This window comes from Ptychodera flava, unplaced genomic scaffold, assembly GCF_041260155.1.
Source record: "Ptychodera flava strain L36383 unplaced genomic scaffold, AS_Pfla_20210202 Scaffold_82__1_contigs__length_521545_pilon, whole genome shotgun sequence".
NCBI classification, from domain to species: domain Eukaryota; kingdom Metazoa; phylum Hemichordata; class Enteropneusta; family Ptychoderidae; genus Ptychodera; species Ptychodera flava.
The window spans coordinates 126,572-147,597 of NW_027248404.1; the positions used below are offsets into that span (position 1 = coordinate 126,572).

At 38.5% G+C, this 21,026-nt stretch overlaps 1 protein-coding gene across 1 annotated transcript; it reads left to right on the top strand.

Moving 5' to 3' along the window:
- The first annotated feature begins 17,899 nt into the window (after nucleotides 1-17,899).
- LOC139128980 (uncharacterized) lies at nucleotides 17,900-20,473 on the top strand. The gene is made up of 6 exons (XM_070694659.1): nucleotides 17,900-18,089; nucleotides 18,437-18,568; nucleotides 18,673-18,954; nucleotides 19,331-19,401; nucleotides 19,858-20,054; nucleotides 20,341-20,473. Exons 1-6 carry the CDS (start codon nucleotides 17,924-17,926, stop codon nucleotides 20,471-20,473), a joined length of 981 nt encoding a protein of 326 aa, XP_070550760.1. The 5' UTR covers nucleotides 17,900-17,923.
- Nucleotides 20,474-21,026: the final 553 nt, after the last annotated feature.

Here is a 21,026-nt window from a genome sequence, read left to right on the forward strand (position 1 = left end):
AGGAAAATCGACTAAAATCATCTGAAGATTGTGTCATGTATAAATGATAAATTCAGATCTCAGAATCCTATTTTAGTCCTGATTCAGAATACTCCGGATTTCACACCAATTTGTTGCGCTCGTAATTAGGGGAATTACGAGTTTATGTACCAGTCATGACCGTAATGCTTTCAGTAACTGAAGCTGACTCAGCAAGATGTAGAATGTAACACAACCGTATAATTTATTAAATATGGTGACCCTATCCTTCACCGTCAAGGGTCTGATATCTAACACCTAGTCTAATGTAATTAGTGATATTACTCCAAAATTACAGCATTACATGTGATGAAACTTGCTACAGACATTGATCTGATAAATATTTAATTGTACTGAGAAGCATTTGGCGTGTCAAGTTAATAATAAGCGCATTTACATATTAAATACAGTTTTGTAATTAATGATTCAACTCTGAGAATACTGTGTAAAAGTTGATGAAACCTTCTACATATTATGATATAACAGGTACCTGATGTTCTTATTACACGCCTCACACGGTTGTCGATTATATTGGTATGATTGGGTTTATTGACAGAAACATTGATAAACATAATGCAATTATTCCACGTCAGATATAGTTACTCTGGCAGTAGATCGTATACACGTCAAGTCTTATCAGTAGTTTGTCTGCCACTCCGCGTCGTGTGCTCAATTGAACGCTGTCTGAACAATGTCTGTCTTTGTTCTTGTGTTTTGGTTAGTGATTATCCTGAGGTCTGCAAATAATACGTAACATCTCCTTGCTCGTTATTTTATTATCACTTTAAAAAGAGACAGGTCAATGGTACAATAGTTTTACACAACTTCATAACAGTAAAAAGTATGCAGTAATTCATATCGTACTGTATTATTTCATGCGTCTAGTAGTGTCTGATAAATGCCAATACATGTCGAGTCATCAGCAGTCAATTTCAATGCATGATAACTAAGTTTGTAATTTTGTCAAACTCAAAATCTGTACAAGTCATTTGCATATAACACGTCATTCCTGCCATTCAGGGGTCACATTTGCATGTCAAGTTGTTGTATTAAGTAAATGCTAAAATTTCTAGTCTGTTTACTGGATATTCAACATTCTGTGAAGCGTACTACTATCCATGAACCTGTTGTAAAACACGTGACCATATTCAGTTCATATCTTGTTTGTAAGTATGTTTCATTGTCATGAGATTCATAGGACCCAAACTCTTTTTCAACTACCATGTAGATCAAAGTCAGAGCCATCTCTGTCAGTGCTAAGGTATGCAGCAGTAACAGTGACATTGCAGTAGCGGGCCAGTATCTGATAGTGACACTGCCCGTTGGTGGTAGTTGTATTAACTTTAATAATTTTGGCAATATTTTTGTTCAGTTTACACAACTGTGATCTTGTTTTACTCCCTAAAAAAGCACTACACATGTCTACCTCTCATTCGGGCTAAATATTACTGTATAGTCACGATGTAACTTTAATATATTCATTATGCACAGTCACTATCTGGAGTTTAGAGTTCGTTGACAGCTTATCGTATCGCGCTCGTAGTTAGGGGAATTACCACAAACAAGATCACACCATTGAATATCCCGTACTCGATTGTTCTCATTCAACTTTATTATTAATAATTAATTTAAAGTATGATGCTATCTCCTGTCTCCCACTCGCACGATCTTGAATCAACCTTCACACGCCTTGGTCACGTGAGGGACACCAAAGGAGGGCGTCACATTGGTTGCTGACCCTGAAACAGTTTATGTCGTATAGACACCATACATTCATAAAAGATTATTCTGTTCAGCCTGTATATACATATTTGATTAAATCAAATCAGTTGACTTTATGTGTAACAGAGGATATTTTGTTAGAACACTTTCGTCAAAATTAGTAAAAAGTTAGACATCCGCCATGTCATCGACCCGATGTCCGAGTTGTTATAAACAGATGATAGCACTTACATGAGTCATCTTTGATTGATGATCATGCTCGCATTTCGGCCGTCCCCAAATATATAGCAAACAGTTACACGTGGGATGGAAATCTGGCGATTTTCGTTTTAAATTTTATCCAAATTCATATGAATATACGATATCGTTTCATTACAGGCAGACTTTTACCAAGCCGTTAGCTACCTTTCTTTTCCCGAGATTTCCTTCTCATGCCAAAATCAAGCAATGATAGCTGTCACATGCCTCGCAATCGATTGCCCGACGCTACCTTGTACAAAGGCCAAATCACTGTCATAACGCTACTTTATCTGTTAAGTAAATATGGTGTTTTTTGTTGTTTGTTGTTTGTTTGTTTGTGTGTGTGTGTGTGTGTGTGTGTGTGTGTTAGACTTGGTTCAAGTCTGTGATTTGTGAATGTTTGGGTGGAGTGAACGCGGTGATTTGTGTTCTGTTTTCATTTGAAACGCTGAGTGGAGTGGACGTGATGAGTGGGGTGAACGCTATACGGGGGAGTTTCACCCGGAATCCGATAGAAACTAACTCACTACTGCGCAGACTCAAAGGTAATGCGTTCAATGGCAGGGAAAACCTGGCCTGGACTGCCAAATTCCGAGTAGGTTGGTACGAAATTGGAGAAATGCAAGATAAATTATTATAAATGATTTCATTTTTTTAAAATTCACCGACTAGAACCAAGTCTATGTGTGTGTGTACGGCAGTCTCATTGTCTGGAAAGTATCTGACCTACATATCATGACACCAACCAATAGATGACTTTTTGGCAGGCTATGCTTACTCAATGCAGGGCTGCGACGCATAGCGATAGCGGACTTGTGTAACGCGTGACCGCTGGCCGTCTTTCATGTGCGATCATCATGTATCATTTGCAAAATCGTACATTTTTGTAAACGATATAAGCTTAGGTGGACTAACTGTTATCATTTCATTCAATATTTGTTTGCAGATTTGAGATTATACAGCCGGGGAAATGACCTCGCCAGCTGTGAAATTACTTTCGATGCCATCTTCGAATGAAAAGTCCTAAAGTCTTCGACGGACAAGTTCCATTTCAAATGTCAGTAATAAAAAGTTGATGAAAAATATACCTAACCCTGAATACGGGAATCGTAGTGAAACAAAGGCGTTTTGGAAAGATTTAAAACGTAGACGGCTTCATGTTCCCAGCGTTGAGGTACACCAGACTAGGGACAATGAGTACAGCCATATGGGAGCAGATTAGACACATTGGGGGATCGAACATGATTGCCAGGGCCAGGGGTACAGTTGGAAGAGCGAGTATCGTGAGTAATTCACATTGAATCGACAGTCTGTTAATGTAGGCATTAGTTTCTTGATTTCTGCATTCCTTAATTCCGCCATTTCGCCATTTTCAAGTGGCAAAGAAAACCAAACAATCGCCAATATTTACTTTCTGCTTTTGTGCTAAAGCATTGATTAAATGGAGCTCAAGTTTTTTCTTATAAGACCTCAATTTAAGCCAGAGGCCTTGTGTGCGGCTAGCACTGCCTTGTTGACTAATACAATGATGACTGCTTGCACACACCTGCAGGACCGCTTGATAAGGCAAACAATCAATATTTAAACATGGAGCTCGAGTAGAATATAAAGACAATAAGGCATGTTTGGCATATAATATAGCTACTTGCTTTATGTTCAGGACAAGGACTTCCAACTTTGTGATAGAAACGTTTGGACAATAGCAGGAATTTCATCAATCAGGGACTCCGAAAAGAACTGTAACGTCCTTCCCTGTAGAGATTTTATCTCTAAGCGTCCCTCGCGTCGCCGAGGCGTGTGAAGGTCATTGAGTCAGATCGTACGAGATGCAGATAAGAGATAGTGTGATAGTTTAATTAATTATTGGTGAATATCTCAATGAGAATGAGCGCGACAGAACCAGCCAACATTAAGCTGCGTTAACAAATGACGATTTGGGGGGGGGGGGCATGAGGAATCGCGATTGAATTGTTTTTTTTCAGATCCACCAGAAAATTTTCAAATGCCACCCCTCTATATGATCAAATTTTTCAAGTCCCCCAACTATCACGAGTGCGCATATTTGTAAAGGATATGCCCGCAGAAAAGAATAATTACGTATATTGAACCATTCCGCTCGCTGTTGTTCAACACGATTTGTTGTTAGCACTTTGTAAATCATATTCCTTAGGCAAGTTCATAAATGGATTCATATTTAAACGCATCAGTGAACTTTTTGGATTTATCAGTCAAAGCCAACTGGAGTAAATCCAGCTATGGTTAGGTAAATTCTCCTGCCGAAGAGCACACAGAATGACGGTCATGAGAAAGTAGGCAAACTGTGAGTTCTGGCTAATTGCCATATTGTCAAAAACCGGACACAATGACACAGCGAAAATTTGTTTCAAGACACATATGAATTAGATGCCACATAAAATTAACAATACAGGTAGGCTTAAATATTCCATTAAATAAATTTTTTAATCTCTGGGTGTAATAATGGAAAATTTGGTTAAAAAATGAATGATTCCATTTAGCCACATACTTTTGAATTTAGTCTTTACTTTTCAAAGTTTTGCTTTTATATTATTTTATTAAGAGAATTCGAGAAAATCAAGCATGGTGACCCAATCTTTTTTCTTAAATATTTGATATTCTCATATGCCCCAATTCAAAAATTCCCGAATCCCTGGTCTTCCATGTGTTGCTCTCTGGCCTGATCTTGTTTTCAAGTACGTTTCATTGTCATGAAGGTCATTGGACCCAAACTCTTCTTCAACTACCATGTACATCAAAGTCAGAGCTATCCCTGTTACTGCTCAGGTATGCAGTAACAGTGACACTGCAGTAGCAGGCCAGTATCTGATAGTGACACTGCCCATCGGTAGTAGCTGTATTAACCTTAATAATTTTGTCAAAATTGTTGTTCAGTTTACACAACTGTGATCTTGTTTTACTCTCTACAGCATGTTGAAGTGTCCAGTATTCAGCTTGCTATCACAGCCTTTGTATATGCATGTACCATACATTTGTATCACTTACAACTGACTGTCAAGTCAGGACTCTAATTAAATTATCACCTAATAAATATTTATCAATTTGTCAACAAACTGAATATCGTCGCCTGTCTTTTCTCAGCAGCTGAATTACTAACTTACTGACAGGCCAAGGCGTTCAGCCCACGATTAACACAACAGCCTACCATCAGCGTGACGGTCTGCTAATATTTAGTCCTTCAATTTCTTATATGTTTTGAGTTATATGCCTACAGACTTGGAGCAAGTCTAATACATTGGTATTAGTTGCTGAAACAGTTTTTTACAACTGTTCCCAGCGATTTTAACCTTTCACATGTTAATGGTATAGCATTTATTTCACGAACAATAGCAATGCCTTCTGTATAACTTTACTCATTAGCGAACATTTTCACAGTTTCGCCCTCGATACTCTATTCGAAGTCGCCTGTCTTTTAAAATTCGGTTCTGCATCTAGGCACACCATAGATGTGTGTATCTTCTTCTCAGACACATAGGCGTTTGCTGATTACCTTCCCTTTTCGATGGTCTTTTTGCACACATTGTTTACACAGAACGCATGGCATTTTTTACCTTACATAAACAACATTGTCTCTTTAAAGGGATGATATCTCTTCTCAGATTACATAGACTAATGTTATTGGTAGTGACTTAGATTACATCGCTACATTATTTAGCTTTATTTCGAACAGTGGGATATCTCACAATACATAAGTTCATTTGTTGCAGTAGTTGCTCTCTAAGTCGTGGCGAAATCTGGTAAAGTTTTATTCACATTTTGTACTTAATGTATTTCTCTTTCAGAGTTCTGTTAGTGTAATATGTACTTGTGGTCACTTGTTTTTTTATTCTCTTGCCATGCCTTCGGTAATCTGAAGTTTGTCTGCTGCTCTAGGCCGCATCTCTTTTACGGTATCCTACCTGCTGTTTATGTAAGATAAAAACACCATGCGTACTGAGCACACAATGTGTGCATACCAGACATCGAAATAGGGAGTCATGCAGTAAAAGCATACATACACATACGTCTATGGTGAGCGTAGGCACAGAGAGAAATTTTAGAAAACAGGCAGCGACTGTGCTCTGTCTGTTTGTATAACCTGGATTACACGCAGTGATACGAAGAAGTGGAACAAGATTCGAATAAACAGTGGTAATCTCTCGTCTAGACAATGTGTACAAATGTGGCTGACGACTAACATTTTGAACCACTAGGTCAATATGCACGTACATAATGCAGTTATTTGTATACCGTCTTGTAGAAGCCCGATCTTTTGACCACAAAGTGCAACAGTCTCAAGTAACGAATTTTATAACACTGGAAAAAATTTCATTTTGTCACTAATGTTAGTTTCAATTAGTTTTACCTTGCACAATAAATTGCTAACAATTTTGAAAATCTCTGAAAAGTAACCATATTGTAAAAAACCCCTTAGGGCAAACTCTTAAACTTCGTGATTGAAGTTATGGCGTCCTCAACATTGTACTGTGAGTAGTGATATTGACAACTTTTGAAAGAGTCACGGGATGTGCACATCTCAGAGGCAGATCGTCTATGTAGCCGACACGAAAACGAAACGTCTGATACCGGCTATCAAATAGTATGGAAAATAGTAAAGAATGAGGTACAAAATCACTATCAGTTTTAAGTTGCAGATAGAATAAGTCTGTGACTTTGTAAAAACTACTATAAAAATAGTAGAAAGTGAGCAACCAGCTGAAAGTTAGTCGGGGAGACCTTAAACTTGTACACTACGCATATCAGTAGCATCTCATTGTCGGCTACACTGACTGTGTGCCAAAGTACGTGTACACGTGTAGGGCGCATATGGTAGCTACTTCTGACTGTTTACACAGAGTTAATTTTATCGTTACAAAAACTGGAGAATCACAATGTCGAAGATATCAGTAAAGACAAATGAAACATTTTCATAATAATGCTTTGCTATGCCTGGCAAGTGATTAAAAAAGTGATCAAAGCCACGTCATTTGCGATTATCAAAATTATGCTGGAAATATTTTTTTTTTCTTTTATAGCAGAAAAGTGCTGAGTTTTTTTTTATCTCAATACAGACACACAGAAAAAAACACACACCCCCCCCCCCCACACACACACACACACCACAAACGGATGCATGAAGCATCCATGCATATACATACACATATTAACTGACAGCAAATACTGCATCATATTGTCGTGATCTTTATAGCATACACTTTATGCTTTATTGAGCTGAAAAATCCCACAAAGAAAATTCACACAAAAATGGAAGTTTTATTGTCTCATTAAAACGGTTGCAATGTGTATACCAGTTTTACCTGATAGTACAGCCATATATCGTAATTACAGATCAATATGTCTTTCCATTTGCTCAGTCTGATTGCAATCTGTTGTGTCGCCTGAATAATAAGACATCAGGCGGGAATATACAGAATGAACTGCCTTTATTTGGGAGGCCTTCCGACCCCGCTGCTTGTCAACACAACAATACAGAAATAGACAAGAGACCCCTCACAGTCACTCACAGTAAGCGCTGGACACTACACCTTTCCTTTTCTTTAAAAGAAGATAAATTCACAAAAATGAGATAATTTGGTTTCTCTGTCATGTTCATGCTGGATGTATTATTTCAAACATGTGGTTCTATATCGTTCTGCTGTTATATTTCACGATTACTTCACCAAAGTTCAGTTCAGTCCTTGAACACTGAAATTGAACAGTCAAATTTCAAACACCCAAAATGCAGACAGATAGACTGGCCAATAAATACAAACAAGTAACTAGGCCTCTCAAGAAAATAACTCTGCTATGCCAAATCAGAACAAAGGTGGACTATCTTGTTCTGAACAGATCTCACGGGATTATTCTGCCCCATACACGGAGGTGACCTGTTTTGTTTTATTTAACATTTTAATTTAGACTTCAAAATCTTTCAGATATGCTGGTGGCCTTCTATTTTGTCCCTGTGGATAGCGTCTCTCTGCTGGAGGACTGCTTTCTGATTTTATGTCTTCCTGCATTTCCTCTTTAGGTTGCATCGGTTCATCAAAGTCAGCCTGTCCAGCAGCTTCTGACTTTGTGATTTCTCTTTTTAGCAGCTTGAATTGAGATACATTCCTGGTGATAGTATGCATATCTCTGTGTGCTGTTACCATGGTACCTTTCTTGTTTACTACTTGGTATGGCTTTGTATCAAAAGGAGTGGATAGCTTTCCTTCTTTCTTCTGTTTAACAAGCACTGTGTCTCCTATTTTCATTTCTGACTTCCGTGCGTTAGTGCGTACATCACTGTAGAACTTTATCTTCTTTTTGGCTTCACTATCTGCTTTATGTACTTTCCTGTCTGTCATACGTTTTCTGACTTCAGGTAGTTTGATTCGTGGCATCCGTCTGTAGATCAGTGAAGAGGGTGGTACTTTGGTACTTGAATGTGGAGTCGCACGGTAGTTGCGTAGGAACTTGTATAGTTCTTGCTTCCGTGGTTTGCCTTCAGCATGAGCAGTTTTCACAGTTTTCCCTAGTGACTTCATGAACGATTCCGCTTCACCGTTAGCGTTCGGCCAATATTGAGTTATCTTTCTGTGTTTGAAACCCATGTATTGACTGAAAGATTTAAACTCATGGCTCGTAAAAGGTCGGCCATTATCTGATTTAAGTTCTTGGGCTATACCAAGGGATGTAAATATCTTATCCAACTTGGGGATAACTGCTCGGGCAGACGTCGACTTGACAATTTCTACTTCTGGGCACCTGGAATACTCATCTATTACAACTAGTAAGTAATCTCCGGACGATAAAAAATTCCGCAAAAGTCAAAATCATCTTTCAGCGAGGGTTCCTCAGGTAATTTTGTCATGCGTAATGGCTCAGACTGCGTTCTTACTGATCGATACTTGACATGGAATGCAATTGGCTATGGCTACTTTGACTTGTCTATCAATGTTGGAAAATCATAGCTTTTCCGTACGAAACGTTTAGTTTTGACTATGCCTTGGTGGCCTTCATGCGCTAGTGATATGGCATAAGCTTGGAGACTTTCTGGGACGACAATTCTGGTGCCACGCAGAAATATGCCATGTTCAGATGTGACTGTCAGCTCTTTGTGTACCTTACTGAATGCAATAAAACCTTCGCTGTTTACTTCATTAATGTGGTCTTTCGGGACATGTTTCCACATGCCACTTCTGATATATTCTGTTACCTTCTGTAGCGTCGGGTCAGCTTTGGTAGCTTCTTGGACTTTGAGTAAGGTCATGGCTTTTGGTACAGCGTTTTCAGTTACAAACTGTATGTATTCTTCTGATACTTTGGTGGCTCTGCTACTTGGTTCATCTTGCAATCTTGCTGGGTGTCTAGAGATATAATCTGCTGGATTATCTTTGCCTGCTCTATACACTATCGTGTAATCATATGGCTGTAATCTCAAATTCTATCTGTCTATGCTAGCTGTTGGTTTGGACCGTGGATTGGCAAGTATTAAGAGTTTATGATCAGAAATCATGGTGAAGCTGTTGCCATATAAATACAGGTAAAAATGCTCACAAGCCCATACAAGAGCAAGGGCTTCCTGCTCGGTTTGTGAGGAGCGTTGCTTAACTGGAGTGAGTGCTTTACTGGCATATGCTACAATACGCGCAGAACTTTCGAGTGTGTCTTTTTGAGTCAGTATGGCTCCCAAGTCAACTGGGCTTGCACCTGCGACAAGCTCGGTTTGTTTTGATGGATCATAGTAATGCATGACTGTGTCGCTGCTTAACTCTCGTTTCAATGCATCCGATGCATTTTTGTGTGCTTCAATCCATTTCCACTTGGCACCTTTCTTTGTCAGTTCTTTGAGAGGATGGGTTATTGTGGCAAAGTCTGGGATAAATCTTGAACAATAATTTGCCATTCCCAGCAGGCTCTTAACTTCACTCTGGTTTGTAGGGGACTTGCATTCTGTATCGCTAACACCTTTTTGGGCCAGGTGACACTCCATCTGCAGAGAAGATACTTCCTTAATATTCAAGCGAGCTTTTCTTGAATATACACTTTTCTGCATTCAGTGTAGACCGCTTTCAGGTGTTCATAGTGATTTTCTTCATCAGTACCTGTGACGATGATGTCACCATCAGTCTTTCTGACATCAAGTAAGCCTTGTAGAGCTTGCTCAATGTGAGTTTGGAACACTTCAGCTGCAGACTTCACACCAAAATTCAATCGCTTGTATCGTCTCAGACCAAGATGAGTCGAAAGAGTAGTGATATACCGGGACTCTGGTGCTAGCTTTAGCTGATGGTATCCTGAATTTAAATCAAGCTTTGAAAACACCTTTGCACCATTTATGTCATATAAGATCTCATCTATGGTTGGTGTCGTGTGTCTTTCTCTTTTGATGGCTTGATCAGGTAACCTCATGTCAACGCAGATTCGTACTTTATCAGGATTTTTTGGGTTTAGGTGCTGCTACAATGGGAGAAACCCAAGGGGTTGGTCCTTCCGCTGTGTCAATAATATCTAGTTCTTCTAGTTTTGTTTCTCTTCTTCCACTTTCTTTCTGATATGAAAGAGAACTCGTCGATGTGGTTGTGTAACTGGTTGTACACTGAAATCAATATGTAGTTTCACATGAGCGTCTTTCAGTTTTCCTAATCCTTGGAAAATATCTGAATACTCGTTTACCAGTTTATCTATCTTTCCATCAGATGTTGTTTTCTGGACAGTTGACACCTGGCTAATGGCATTGTAGCTGTGGAAACGTAGCTATCTGTTGGTGGGTTAGCGTGCGTCGATATGTGGGTCATCAAAAGGTCAACCCCGCCACGGATAGCTGCCGGCCAACTACCGGCGAAAGTTGGTCCATTACGACGACACCACTTGTATCAGAACTTTGAACGGCAAAATAAACCAAAGTGAGTGTAATTCAAGTAGATGACCTGTACCTGCCTGAACTCTGATTATTGCTCATTCCCTAACTCCTTTTGTGAACAAAATATCTGGTTCGTTTACGTAATTTGGCTGGTTTTCCAAGGAGTGCTCATGACGTTCACTCCGGCAGTGAAGTTTGACTTCTATTGGTATGCTAATAAGGACGTCGCGCGTTGGAACGTGAATAGCGTGACGGCCGGTCAGAGTAAAAAAGTTTAAGTTTTGTAGCTTTCAAATAGGCGATTTCCCCAATAAAACTATACATGTTTAGAAGGGCCCTTTTCTTATCTTTCAACCAAAATAATATTTATATTGTTTCATGGTTCATGATTCGAGGCACAAAGGAAACATTATCTCTACCCCTTATACATTTTTGTTATAAATCACTTAAAATTGACACAAACTGAAAGGCTTAAGCTTTGTAACTTTGAAATATGCAGCTTTTCCACCGTAAAATTATACATATTTAGAAAGGAAATTTTCAGAGCTTTCAATCAGTATAGATTTATATGGTTTCATGATTCATAGCTCGAGGCAGAAAGGGAAACATTACCCTTACCCAATATATTACAATTTTGTGTTTAAAAATCACTCAAAATCGACACAAACTGAAAGGTTTAATCGTTGTAACTTTCAAATATGCGACTTTTCCCCATAAAATGATATATGCTTAGAAAGGTCTGATTCAGCACTTTCAAAAAGTGTAACATTTTTATGCTTTTTTATTCCTGATTCGAAACAGAAAGGGAAACATTACCCTACCCATTATATTAAACACTGATATGTGTCATACCACGTATTAAAAACATGCTCATGCACCACTTAATCTCAGGACACATACTTTAAATATTGTTTTTCTTGTTTATTGCACTAAGTTCTTCCATGAAATATATAAATACTTTATGAAAAATTGTTTGGACGAACGGAAACTTAATTATTTGGTTTGAAATTTAGCAAATTTTACGATTTACGGTCAATGGTCGATATAAAGTCTAATCGACGTTCGAATATTAATTTATCCCCATTAAATTATGTATCAGTGAAAAGGCCATAATCTGTGCTTTTTAAAAATGTAAAGTTTATAGTGTTTTATTGCTATGTTTCCGTAGAGCGGTAAATATGTGACCCCAACGCCATTGTTGAAATCCGAAATGAACCCAATGGGAAAATGTTTGATTTTGAGAACATCAAAATTCATTAACTATAGACCCTAAGGATTACAAAAATGTAGGTTAAAATATATCCATTGGGTGCATGGGAACACTACCTTCCAACTAGACTACAATTGAAGCTTGGACTCAGTGAGGAATAGGAGTATGGCACAGCAATTTGTCATTTACAATTCCTAATTCTACTTAATTTGTCAAACCAATGTTTTTAAATTGTTTTGAAAGTCAAAGTCTCGCTTTTCTTGCAAATACGCGGATAGAGTATTTCTGCCGATAAATTTAACAAAAATGAATTAACAAAAGAAATAGTGACCCTAGTAAGTGAGTAAATTGATGTCTGCCATTCTTTTCATGATACTAGTTGTTCATTTCATTTATTCTTCGTATATATATATATATATATATATATATATATATATATATATATATATATATATATATATATATATATATATATATATATATATATATATATATATATATATATTGTGCACGTATGCATGCATTCTGTCTGCTTGATGTGTTTTTTTTGTCCTGTGAGTCCTATGGTCTGTACGGCATGAGTGACACTAATACAACGTCAGACTAACTGATATCTGTACAAATACAATACTGGAGTGCATGCATGGTGTGAAAATAAAACTTGCTGGTGTGAGAAGAATAGATGTTGTCTTGTAATTTTTCCGCCTCTATAGCTTATCCACTTTGTGTAGAGATAGTTGTAATAAATTCAGTTGAATATTTGTTTTTATATTTTTGTCAGAGCTCTAATTATTTGATATGTCCACCCAAAATAGAGGTTGAAAACGTAACATGAAAATTACCAGTGAAACATGTACTGCTCCTGGATATACATGAACGGGTATTTGATTTATAATTTGAGTTAGAATGCATGAATATACCTAGATTAGAGTATCATCTTCGTAGATTTCAGCATAACTTGCCAAAGGCGATTTTTTTACGCCTGAAAATCATGTTATGTTCGTCACTCATGGTGTCCTTTTTGTTACGAACATAACAACAGCATTTTATTGCAACTACTAGAAATAATTTTTCAAATCAGGATTCAAAAATCTGATGATATGCACTTGGGATATTTACATCAGTTTATAGTATTTTTACCACTTGCCGAAATGAATGAGTTTGAACGGCTTGAATTTCAATGAAAGCCATGGTGTCCGTTTTGTGACGAACGTAACTCTTGACTCCAACCCTATTCAGTAAGTACGCTTCGGCAAGCTTGATCTAATTTTAGAAACACCAACCAAAGACGCAACATTCTGACGTCACGGCATTACTACACTGTACTTGATTGGCGGGAATATTCGCGCTGTCTACGGTGTCCTGAAGTTCATTCGCGTGTAGCGTACGTCACACTGAAATTTGCTGCCCATTCGAGTGGAGGATTTATGCGTTTGTTGGATGTTTTCCAACATCGTACCACACTCAAAGGTAAGATGAAATGTTCAAGTACAGTAAGTGAAATTATTTCTTTCATGTTTTTGAGTCAGTGGCCCGCATTTTTTGAATGATTTACAAGGTGGTATGGCCGGGCAGTAAATCACAGGTTCACAGACATGTAGTCTCCGTAACGAACGATGCAAATTTCTAGGACACAGTCAGTAGTTCCGTAAGCTTGATCAATAATGGGGAGGATTTTCTTGCTCGAATGTTTGCTCTTTCATCATATCTTATTTTCTTCTGCCTTCCCTTATTTTTGAAAATTTCGGTATGTCATACGCTCGTAATTTGGACTCCAGAATTGTAAACAAAGGCGACCCGGCAGTAGTGTCTGTCATGACGAGCGTTGCGAATTTCAAGAAAATGATGCCACTTGCCAACCAAATTTACTCACTCTGCATTTTTTTCAGGTTTGAATCGTAGGACTTTGATCAGACCCATCATTTGTTTTAGTTTGGCAATTGCTTCCAAAAATACAAATGTTTCATGTACGCTCGTAATTGGGACTCCAACATTCGTAAAAAAACTCTGCTTCCGTTGTGACGTACGTCGTGATTTTATATTAAAATGTCAGTAATACACGCATAAATTGATTTGTCGTGAAGTATTTTTAATTTTTAATCTCGTCTTTGTCATAACTTATTTTGAGATTTGGGCTTCTATGCAGGTTCGAATTTTATGCAATTCCGTACGTTCGTAATTTGGACATCAACATTTGTCAAAAAAAATGGCTTCAACCATGACGAACGTTTAGATTTCTTGAAAATGGCTCTCGTACCTACAAAACTAACTAATACAGGGTATGTTTTTACTATTTTTGATGTGAACTCTGTCAGAAACTGGGCATTTTGTATTGTGTGGGAGTTCGATTTGGTAATATCGACAGCTGTGCACGCTCGTATGTGGACTCTGAACTTTGTAAACAAACGTGACCTCGATCTAGTCTGTCATGACGAACGTTGCGAATTTCTTGAAAACGACCTATAGATTTTATTGAATTTGATTACGTTGCAGTATTTTAAAGCTCGAATCTTGCCCTCTCTTTCGACTGACTGTTTATTGTTTTGTGTTCGTTTTAGAAAAAATACGTAGTTACGTACCCGTTCGTAATTTGGACACATGCAAGTGTAAAACAAAATGGCGTCCACTATGACGTACGTGGCGATAAAGTTTCTCGGAAACTCGGCGATAAGGAGATCCATTTTGGTGATTGACTCTGGAGCTTTTGTGCTGAAATAATTGTTTAGTCGGATAAGTACCAATCTGATTGAGATGGGGAGTTCGTCTTGTAAATATTAGTAGTTCTGTAGAAGGTCGTGACTTTGAAGTTGGACTCTACAATTTGTAAACACGTGACCATGCTACCATCCCCATCTTGATGGAGGAAAGGAGAGTGTAGTAGAAAATGACAAATTCACCAAATCATATTTACGTACACTGCTGGGTTTTCATGTTTTGAATATCCTTTCATATCACTCATTTATTTATTGTTTAGATCATGTATGCACAGAGACAACACCAACCTGAAGGATAAAATTACATTGATAGATAGACATAGATTGACATAGATTCACTCATTCACATACTCATAGGATAGTAGATTTTTTTATGTAACTGCAGCGTCAGTTACACTTTTCTCACAATAATACTGAAATAGACTGATAATTATTTGTTTTCAGAATGGAATTTTGGAGCTTGCGGCGGCGACCCTGCTCAGCCCCAACACTTGAAATTAAACCAAAAAGAGTAGCAAAGACACCAGCTGAAAGGCAAAGAGAATACAGAGTAAGGTTAAAATCTAATCCTGAGCTCTACAAAGCACACAGGGCATTTGAATCAGCTCGTCTGAAGGAGTACAGACTGCTACGCAGTGAAGAGAAGATTGCCCGTGATAGGGAAAAGTGCCGGATTCGCATGCAGCGTTTCAGAGATCGGCAAAAGGATTCAGCGATATCAGTGTCCTCATCACAGAAGAAAGCTAAAACTAGAGGTGAAGTGAATAAACAAAGAGAGAAGTGGAGGATTCAAAAACGAAAGCAGCGTGAAGCAATGAGCCAGCAAGCCAAACGAAGACATAATGAAAAACGAAGAGCAAGAAATGCAGAAAAGAGAATGTTGCAGAAACAACGCACTAAAAATACGCCGAATAGGAATAGTAAACCAGCCTCTACACACACTGATAGTCCTGGAATATCTTCTACACATGCTGATACTCATGTATGGCCTTCTATACACACCAATGGTTCTGCATGGCCGCTTCTCACAGTGAAAGTCCTGTACAGCTCTCGATACACCATGGTAGTCCTGAAATATCCCCTGCACACAGTGATAGTCCTGAACAATCGTCTAGCAGTATTATACACAGTGATAGTCCTGAGGATGCACACAGTGATAGCCCTGAAATATCCTCAGCACACAGTAATAGTCCTGTACAGCCCTCTACACACCATGGTAGTCCTGTGCAATCCTCTACACACAGTGATAGTCTTCTGCCAGTCTCCACACATACAGTCAGTCCTGAGAAAGCCTCCGATAACCCTGAATCCTCAAGACCAGCTTCTGATTTCCGGACGCCAGCTGCAAGAAGAATGGCCATCTCTCGCTCTCGAAGAGCACTGCCTAAATCACCATGCAAATTTGCCACTGTAATTTCTTCAATAATTAAAAAAAGCTCTCCCAGAAAGCGTGCAGCACTTTCAAAGATGTTGATTTTGTCTCCAGAGAAGAAGAAAAGGTTAGACTTTCTAGAAAAGTCTTCAACCAAGTTATTGTTAAAGAACATCAGAGAAAGAAGATCAGCTAATTACCTGAAAGCCAGAAGAGTTCTTTTCGAGGCAATCAAAGTGAAGAACAAGATGAAAAAGAGGGAAGCCAGAAAACATCTTGGTTTAAGTTGGCGCTTCTTGAATAAACTGACTCTCAACATAGTGTTGAATACCGGAAGAAGCGCTCTGATGCTTTGGCAGCAAATGTCATCACAAAGGTAGTTTCTTTCTATGAGAGAGGAGATATTTCCAGGGAAATGCCTAACCCACGCAGTGTCTCAAATGGTGTACCACAACGGGTAATGGAATGCAGCATCCAGAATGCATATCAGGACTTTATCAAGGAGTACCCAAACTTGAAGTTGTCTTTGGCCAAATTTTCAAAATTGAAGCCATCTCATGTAAAGACACAAAGTCATGCCAAGTTCCTGCAGTGTCAGTGTGAGTACTGTGTGAATGTACAGTTTAAACTTGATGCCCTGTCAGTTCGTTGTGCCCAGTTAGGTTTCCAGATAACTGTTCCAAACAAGTACAGTGCCTCAGCAATGACAACCTGCCCAAATGACAATACCTTTGCCAAGATCTCATGCGTACATCGTGAATGTGAAGTATGTGGTACACATCTGCTCCTTGAGCATTTCAAGCCTCTGCTCGAAGACCACTCTGAAAAGCAGATAAAGTGGAAGAAGTGGACAGCTGAGAGGTATACTAAACCATCAAGTAATACGGAGGACCAGCAGGAAAGCCGCCACATGGTTTTGCGTGTGAAAAATGGAACCATCAGTGAAATTGTTAATGAGCTTCTGGCAGAAATGGAACCGTTCACGAAACACCTGTTCAACGCTAAATGGCAAGCAAAGGAGTTTGCAAACATCTGCACAGTTGTTCCTGAGAAGTGGTTAGTCCTATGCTCAGACTTTGGGGAGAACTATAATTGTCACTTTCAGGATGAAGCCCAAAGTGCTCATTGGTCATATCAGCAAGCCACCATCCATCCAATCGTTGCGTACTATCGCTGCCAAGAATCCGAATGTGACAAAACAGTGCGTGAATCATGCATGTTTGTTAGCAGTGACACAAAACATGACTACCATGCTGTGCAGCACTTTCTGGTCTTAGCTGTTGAATATCTACGCTCAAAAGGGATTGAAATTGAACACCAGGTCCACTTCTCAGATGGTTCACCTACTCAGTACAAGAGTAAAGTACCCTTTTGTGATGCTTCACATGGTAGCACTGATTTTGGTTGTACTGTTGAGAAGCATTTCTTTGGAAGCCGTCATGGAAAAGGCCCGTGTGACGGAGAGATAGGTGTTTTAAAGAAGCGAGCTGTGACTGCTGTCAAGTCCAGACAAGTAATTATAGCAAATGCAGAAGACCTGTATGAATATGGTAAAGATCACTTGTCTCTTCCCAAGGAAGAAAATAGCCATGATCATAAAAGGCGTAAATTCTTCTTTGTCGGAGCGGATGTCATTGATAGGTCAAGAAAGGAACGCACTGATGTCAAAGCCATTCCAGGAACAAGAAGTCTGCATTGTTTCAAGGGAATACAGCCATATGTTGTTGCCACCAGGGAGAGAAGTTGCTTTTGTCACAATGTGTCAGTGAGTCAGCGGAAAATGAATGTCTTTTCCAAGAATATGCTGGTCCCTGGACTGTGTCAAGTTTGAAACCCTGCAGGGTGATGCGCCAAGAACTTGCACCATTCGCAGAAACCTGAACAGAAGGTCTGGGTCCAGTGATTGTGGGCCTACTGGTGAGGGTTCGGGCGTAACAAAAGATAGTGGCTGTATCCTTTTAATACTGATATTTTATTTATCAAGTATTGGTATATGATTATTGTGTGATCTTGTCATATTCAGAATACAAACTTACCTGCATGTTTTCTATGATGTACCCGTTTTCCTGTGAAAATGTTTACCGGTACAATGTCCCATGATACAAAATCTGCCTTTGTAATTGCCATTCATCTTGGAATTCCAGAAAATCCAGAAAATACTGCCTTGATCAAAATCAACTACACTTGATAAATATGAAGTCCCCTTAAAAACTTTGCACATTTACCAAGAATGTTTTATTATTGGCTATTGATTTATTTTTATTGCAACCATTTTATGTCCTTAACCTGAATATCAGCTACTTCCACACAGCTGCCACCCAGCCCAGCCTGCCCAACAGAGGCCAATACTGAATCTGAGAATGGTACAACGAGTGATGTGTGTAATGTGACCACCGGTACAGCTTTGGCCTCGTTTCAAGGTGACAGACGTATCCTTTGAAAGTTACCTCAATGGTAAAGTTTGTGATAATTTCAACTGTGAACTTTTCAATTATCATTTGTGGTAACTATTTTCTCTTAACCTAAGTATTAGCTACTTCTATACCAGTACCAGTGGAACCAAGTGAAGCATCCACACCAGTACCAGTGGAACCAAGTGAAGCATCCACACCAGTACCAGTGGAACCAAGTGAAGCATCCACACCAGTACCAGTGGAACCAAGTGAAGCATCCACACCAGTACCAGTAGAACCAAGTGAAGCATCCACACCAGAGATAAATTCTCAGGATGATACCAGTGTAGAGTGTGGTAATTCCAAGTCAGGAGATGATGTGACCACTGGGAGGGTTCTGTTCTCATCACCTGAACAGACTTGTATCCTTTATTTAAAAACAAAATCAGCTGTTTTGTATTTATACCTACTTGAGCTAGAACCAAAAAATGCACTGAACAAGTAGTTCTTGACCAGATCCAAAATTGCTGTTTGAAAACTGAATATTAAAGTCTAATGAAAACATATTTTCACAGTGTCTGCCAAATTAGTAACTTACCTGCTTATAGCAAAAATATTTGCATTTGTAAGAAATTTTCATGACTAAGTAGCACCATTTTGTTTGTAACAGTGTAATTCAAACCATAATTTATGTACAGATTTGTGGGAGATAGAAGGTTCATGATTTCCATGGAGTTAATTGCTACAGTTGACTTCTCAATTTTTCAATTACCACATGCTTCCTAAACTCCCTTGTAGGCACCACTAACCAGAATGAACATAATGTCAACAGTGGTGAACCCACTCTCCCTATGGAGAAACTGGAACAGGTTTGTGTCAAATGATGTTTTGCAAAGGTTGGCTGCCATGGCGCCTGTTGTTTTGTGCTTTGAAGGCAGATCCTTCTACCAGTATTTGCTCCTACGTTACATAAACCAACCAGGAGACCATTGAAGTAAACCTTGTTAAATCAAATCTGGTTAATATCTTGCAAAATGAATTAAGCTTGGAGTGTTACACAGACAGACCAAGTAAGATGCTTTCGGTAGAATCTTTGAAATTCTCAGATAATTACTTGGGATGCATGTCACTTTGCTGAGGTTGAATATTGCGTACTGATCAAAATTGGCTGTGATGTATCTATCCAGTAACTATTTTCTTGGTAAAGCTTGCAAGTAAAATACTTGCTTGAGAGACCTTTTGATGAGCAAAATTCATATACAAATGGCAAGATGATCACTCTTATTTTGGCAGTTTTAACATTTAATACTTCATTTCATTTTCAGGTCATACAGCTGTTCCAGTTTTATGCTGTATACTACAGCAAAACTTACTATATTGGAAAGCCAACAGCCATTCAAGATGGGCTCTTTGTATTCACATTTCTTCACAAGATGGGAGCAAGGGAGTTTGTTGGCCAAATCGAGAGGACACTGATAATATCAGCAGGGACAGAATTTTTGGGGGACCGATCCCCTCATTGGTCAGGGATTAAAATTTCAGATTCAAGGACAAACTTTGAATGAACTCCAATGTCAATATAAGAAACTAAAAAACAACTGAAGTAGGGTAAATTGATGGTGTTTGATGATATTGATGGAACATTCATTTGACAATGTGATATGAAACTTCTTGTTGTGATTGTCTCCATATTTGAAGTGAGTATTTCTTGAGAGTATTAACATGTTTGTTCCTGCCGTTTGCAGGGGGTCTTTGTTTAATTTATTTGTATATATTGTAAAGTTGTGTTTGTTTGATTCTGCTTGCAGGGGACGTTTAAATCCACTTCACAGCAAAATTGTTGTGCTTGTGTTTTGTATGATAATTTGGTCTGTCCGGGGTACAGATGAACCCAATCTTGAGCTGAGAGCCACCACACAAACACACAAACAGGGCATGTAATCCTGTAATTTTGATGAATTTAATGTAGATAAAATATAATTTGAACATTTGTTTAAAAAAGTATGTGTTTGACCCCAGTTGTAGACAAAATTACGAGTTTTAAAGGACTTTGGTGTCCTATGTGTGTACGTAACAAATGTCTAAAAGTTGTTATTTCTCAAATATCTCTAGTTTTTGAACAGTGACTTAATGTTCCTCTTGAAACATTCCAATGCCATGCATTAGATGCAGCTTGTTGTAGAGTTCATAGTTCTATGAAAATGATTTGCTGACATCATGTTCCATGTCAGTGTTACGTACGTCACGGTGTCTTGATATGTCACCGAATTTTACTATTTGAAATTTTTCAAAAAAATATGAAACTTTTGCAGTTTGCTCTTAAATGTTCCAGTAAGTGTTCTGAGAGATGTTTTCTACAAAATGAGTACTATTATTGATGTTCTGCACTGTGAATGGACACCATGTTACATACATAACGTTTTTTGTATATTGTGATTTATGCTAGACAACTCAGTTATGAACTAGACAGTTATCTCCCTTTCTTCAGTTTATT

Excerpts from the sequence above, each read along its gene's own strand:
- LOC139128980 (XM_070694659.1), top strand. The coding sequence starts at position 17,924 with ATGTCTTTTCCAAGAATATGCTGGTCCCTGGACTGTGTCAAGTTTGAA. Across the intron at positions 18,955-19,330 it reads CTCATCACCTGAACAGACTT|GCACCACTAACCAGAATGAA; the intron begins GTATCCTTTATT and ends ACTCCCTTGTAG. Across the intron at positions 19,402-19,857 it reads CTATGGAGAAACTGGAACAG|GTCATACAGCTGTTCCAGTT; the intron begins GTTTGTGTCAAA and ends TTTCATTTTCAG.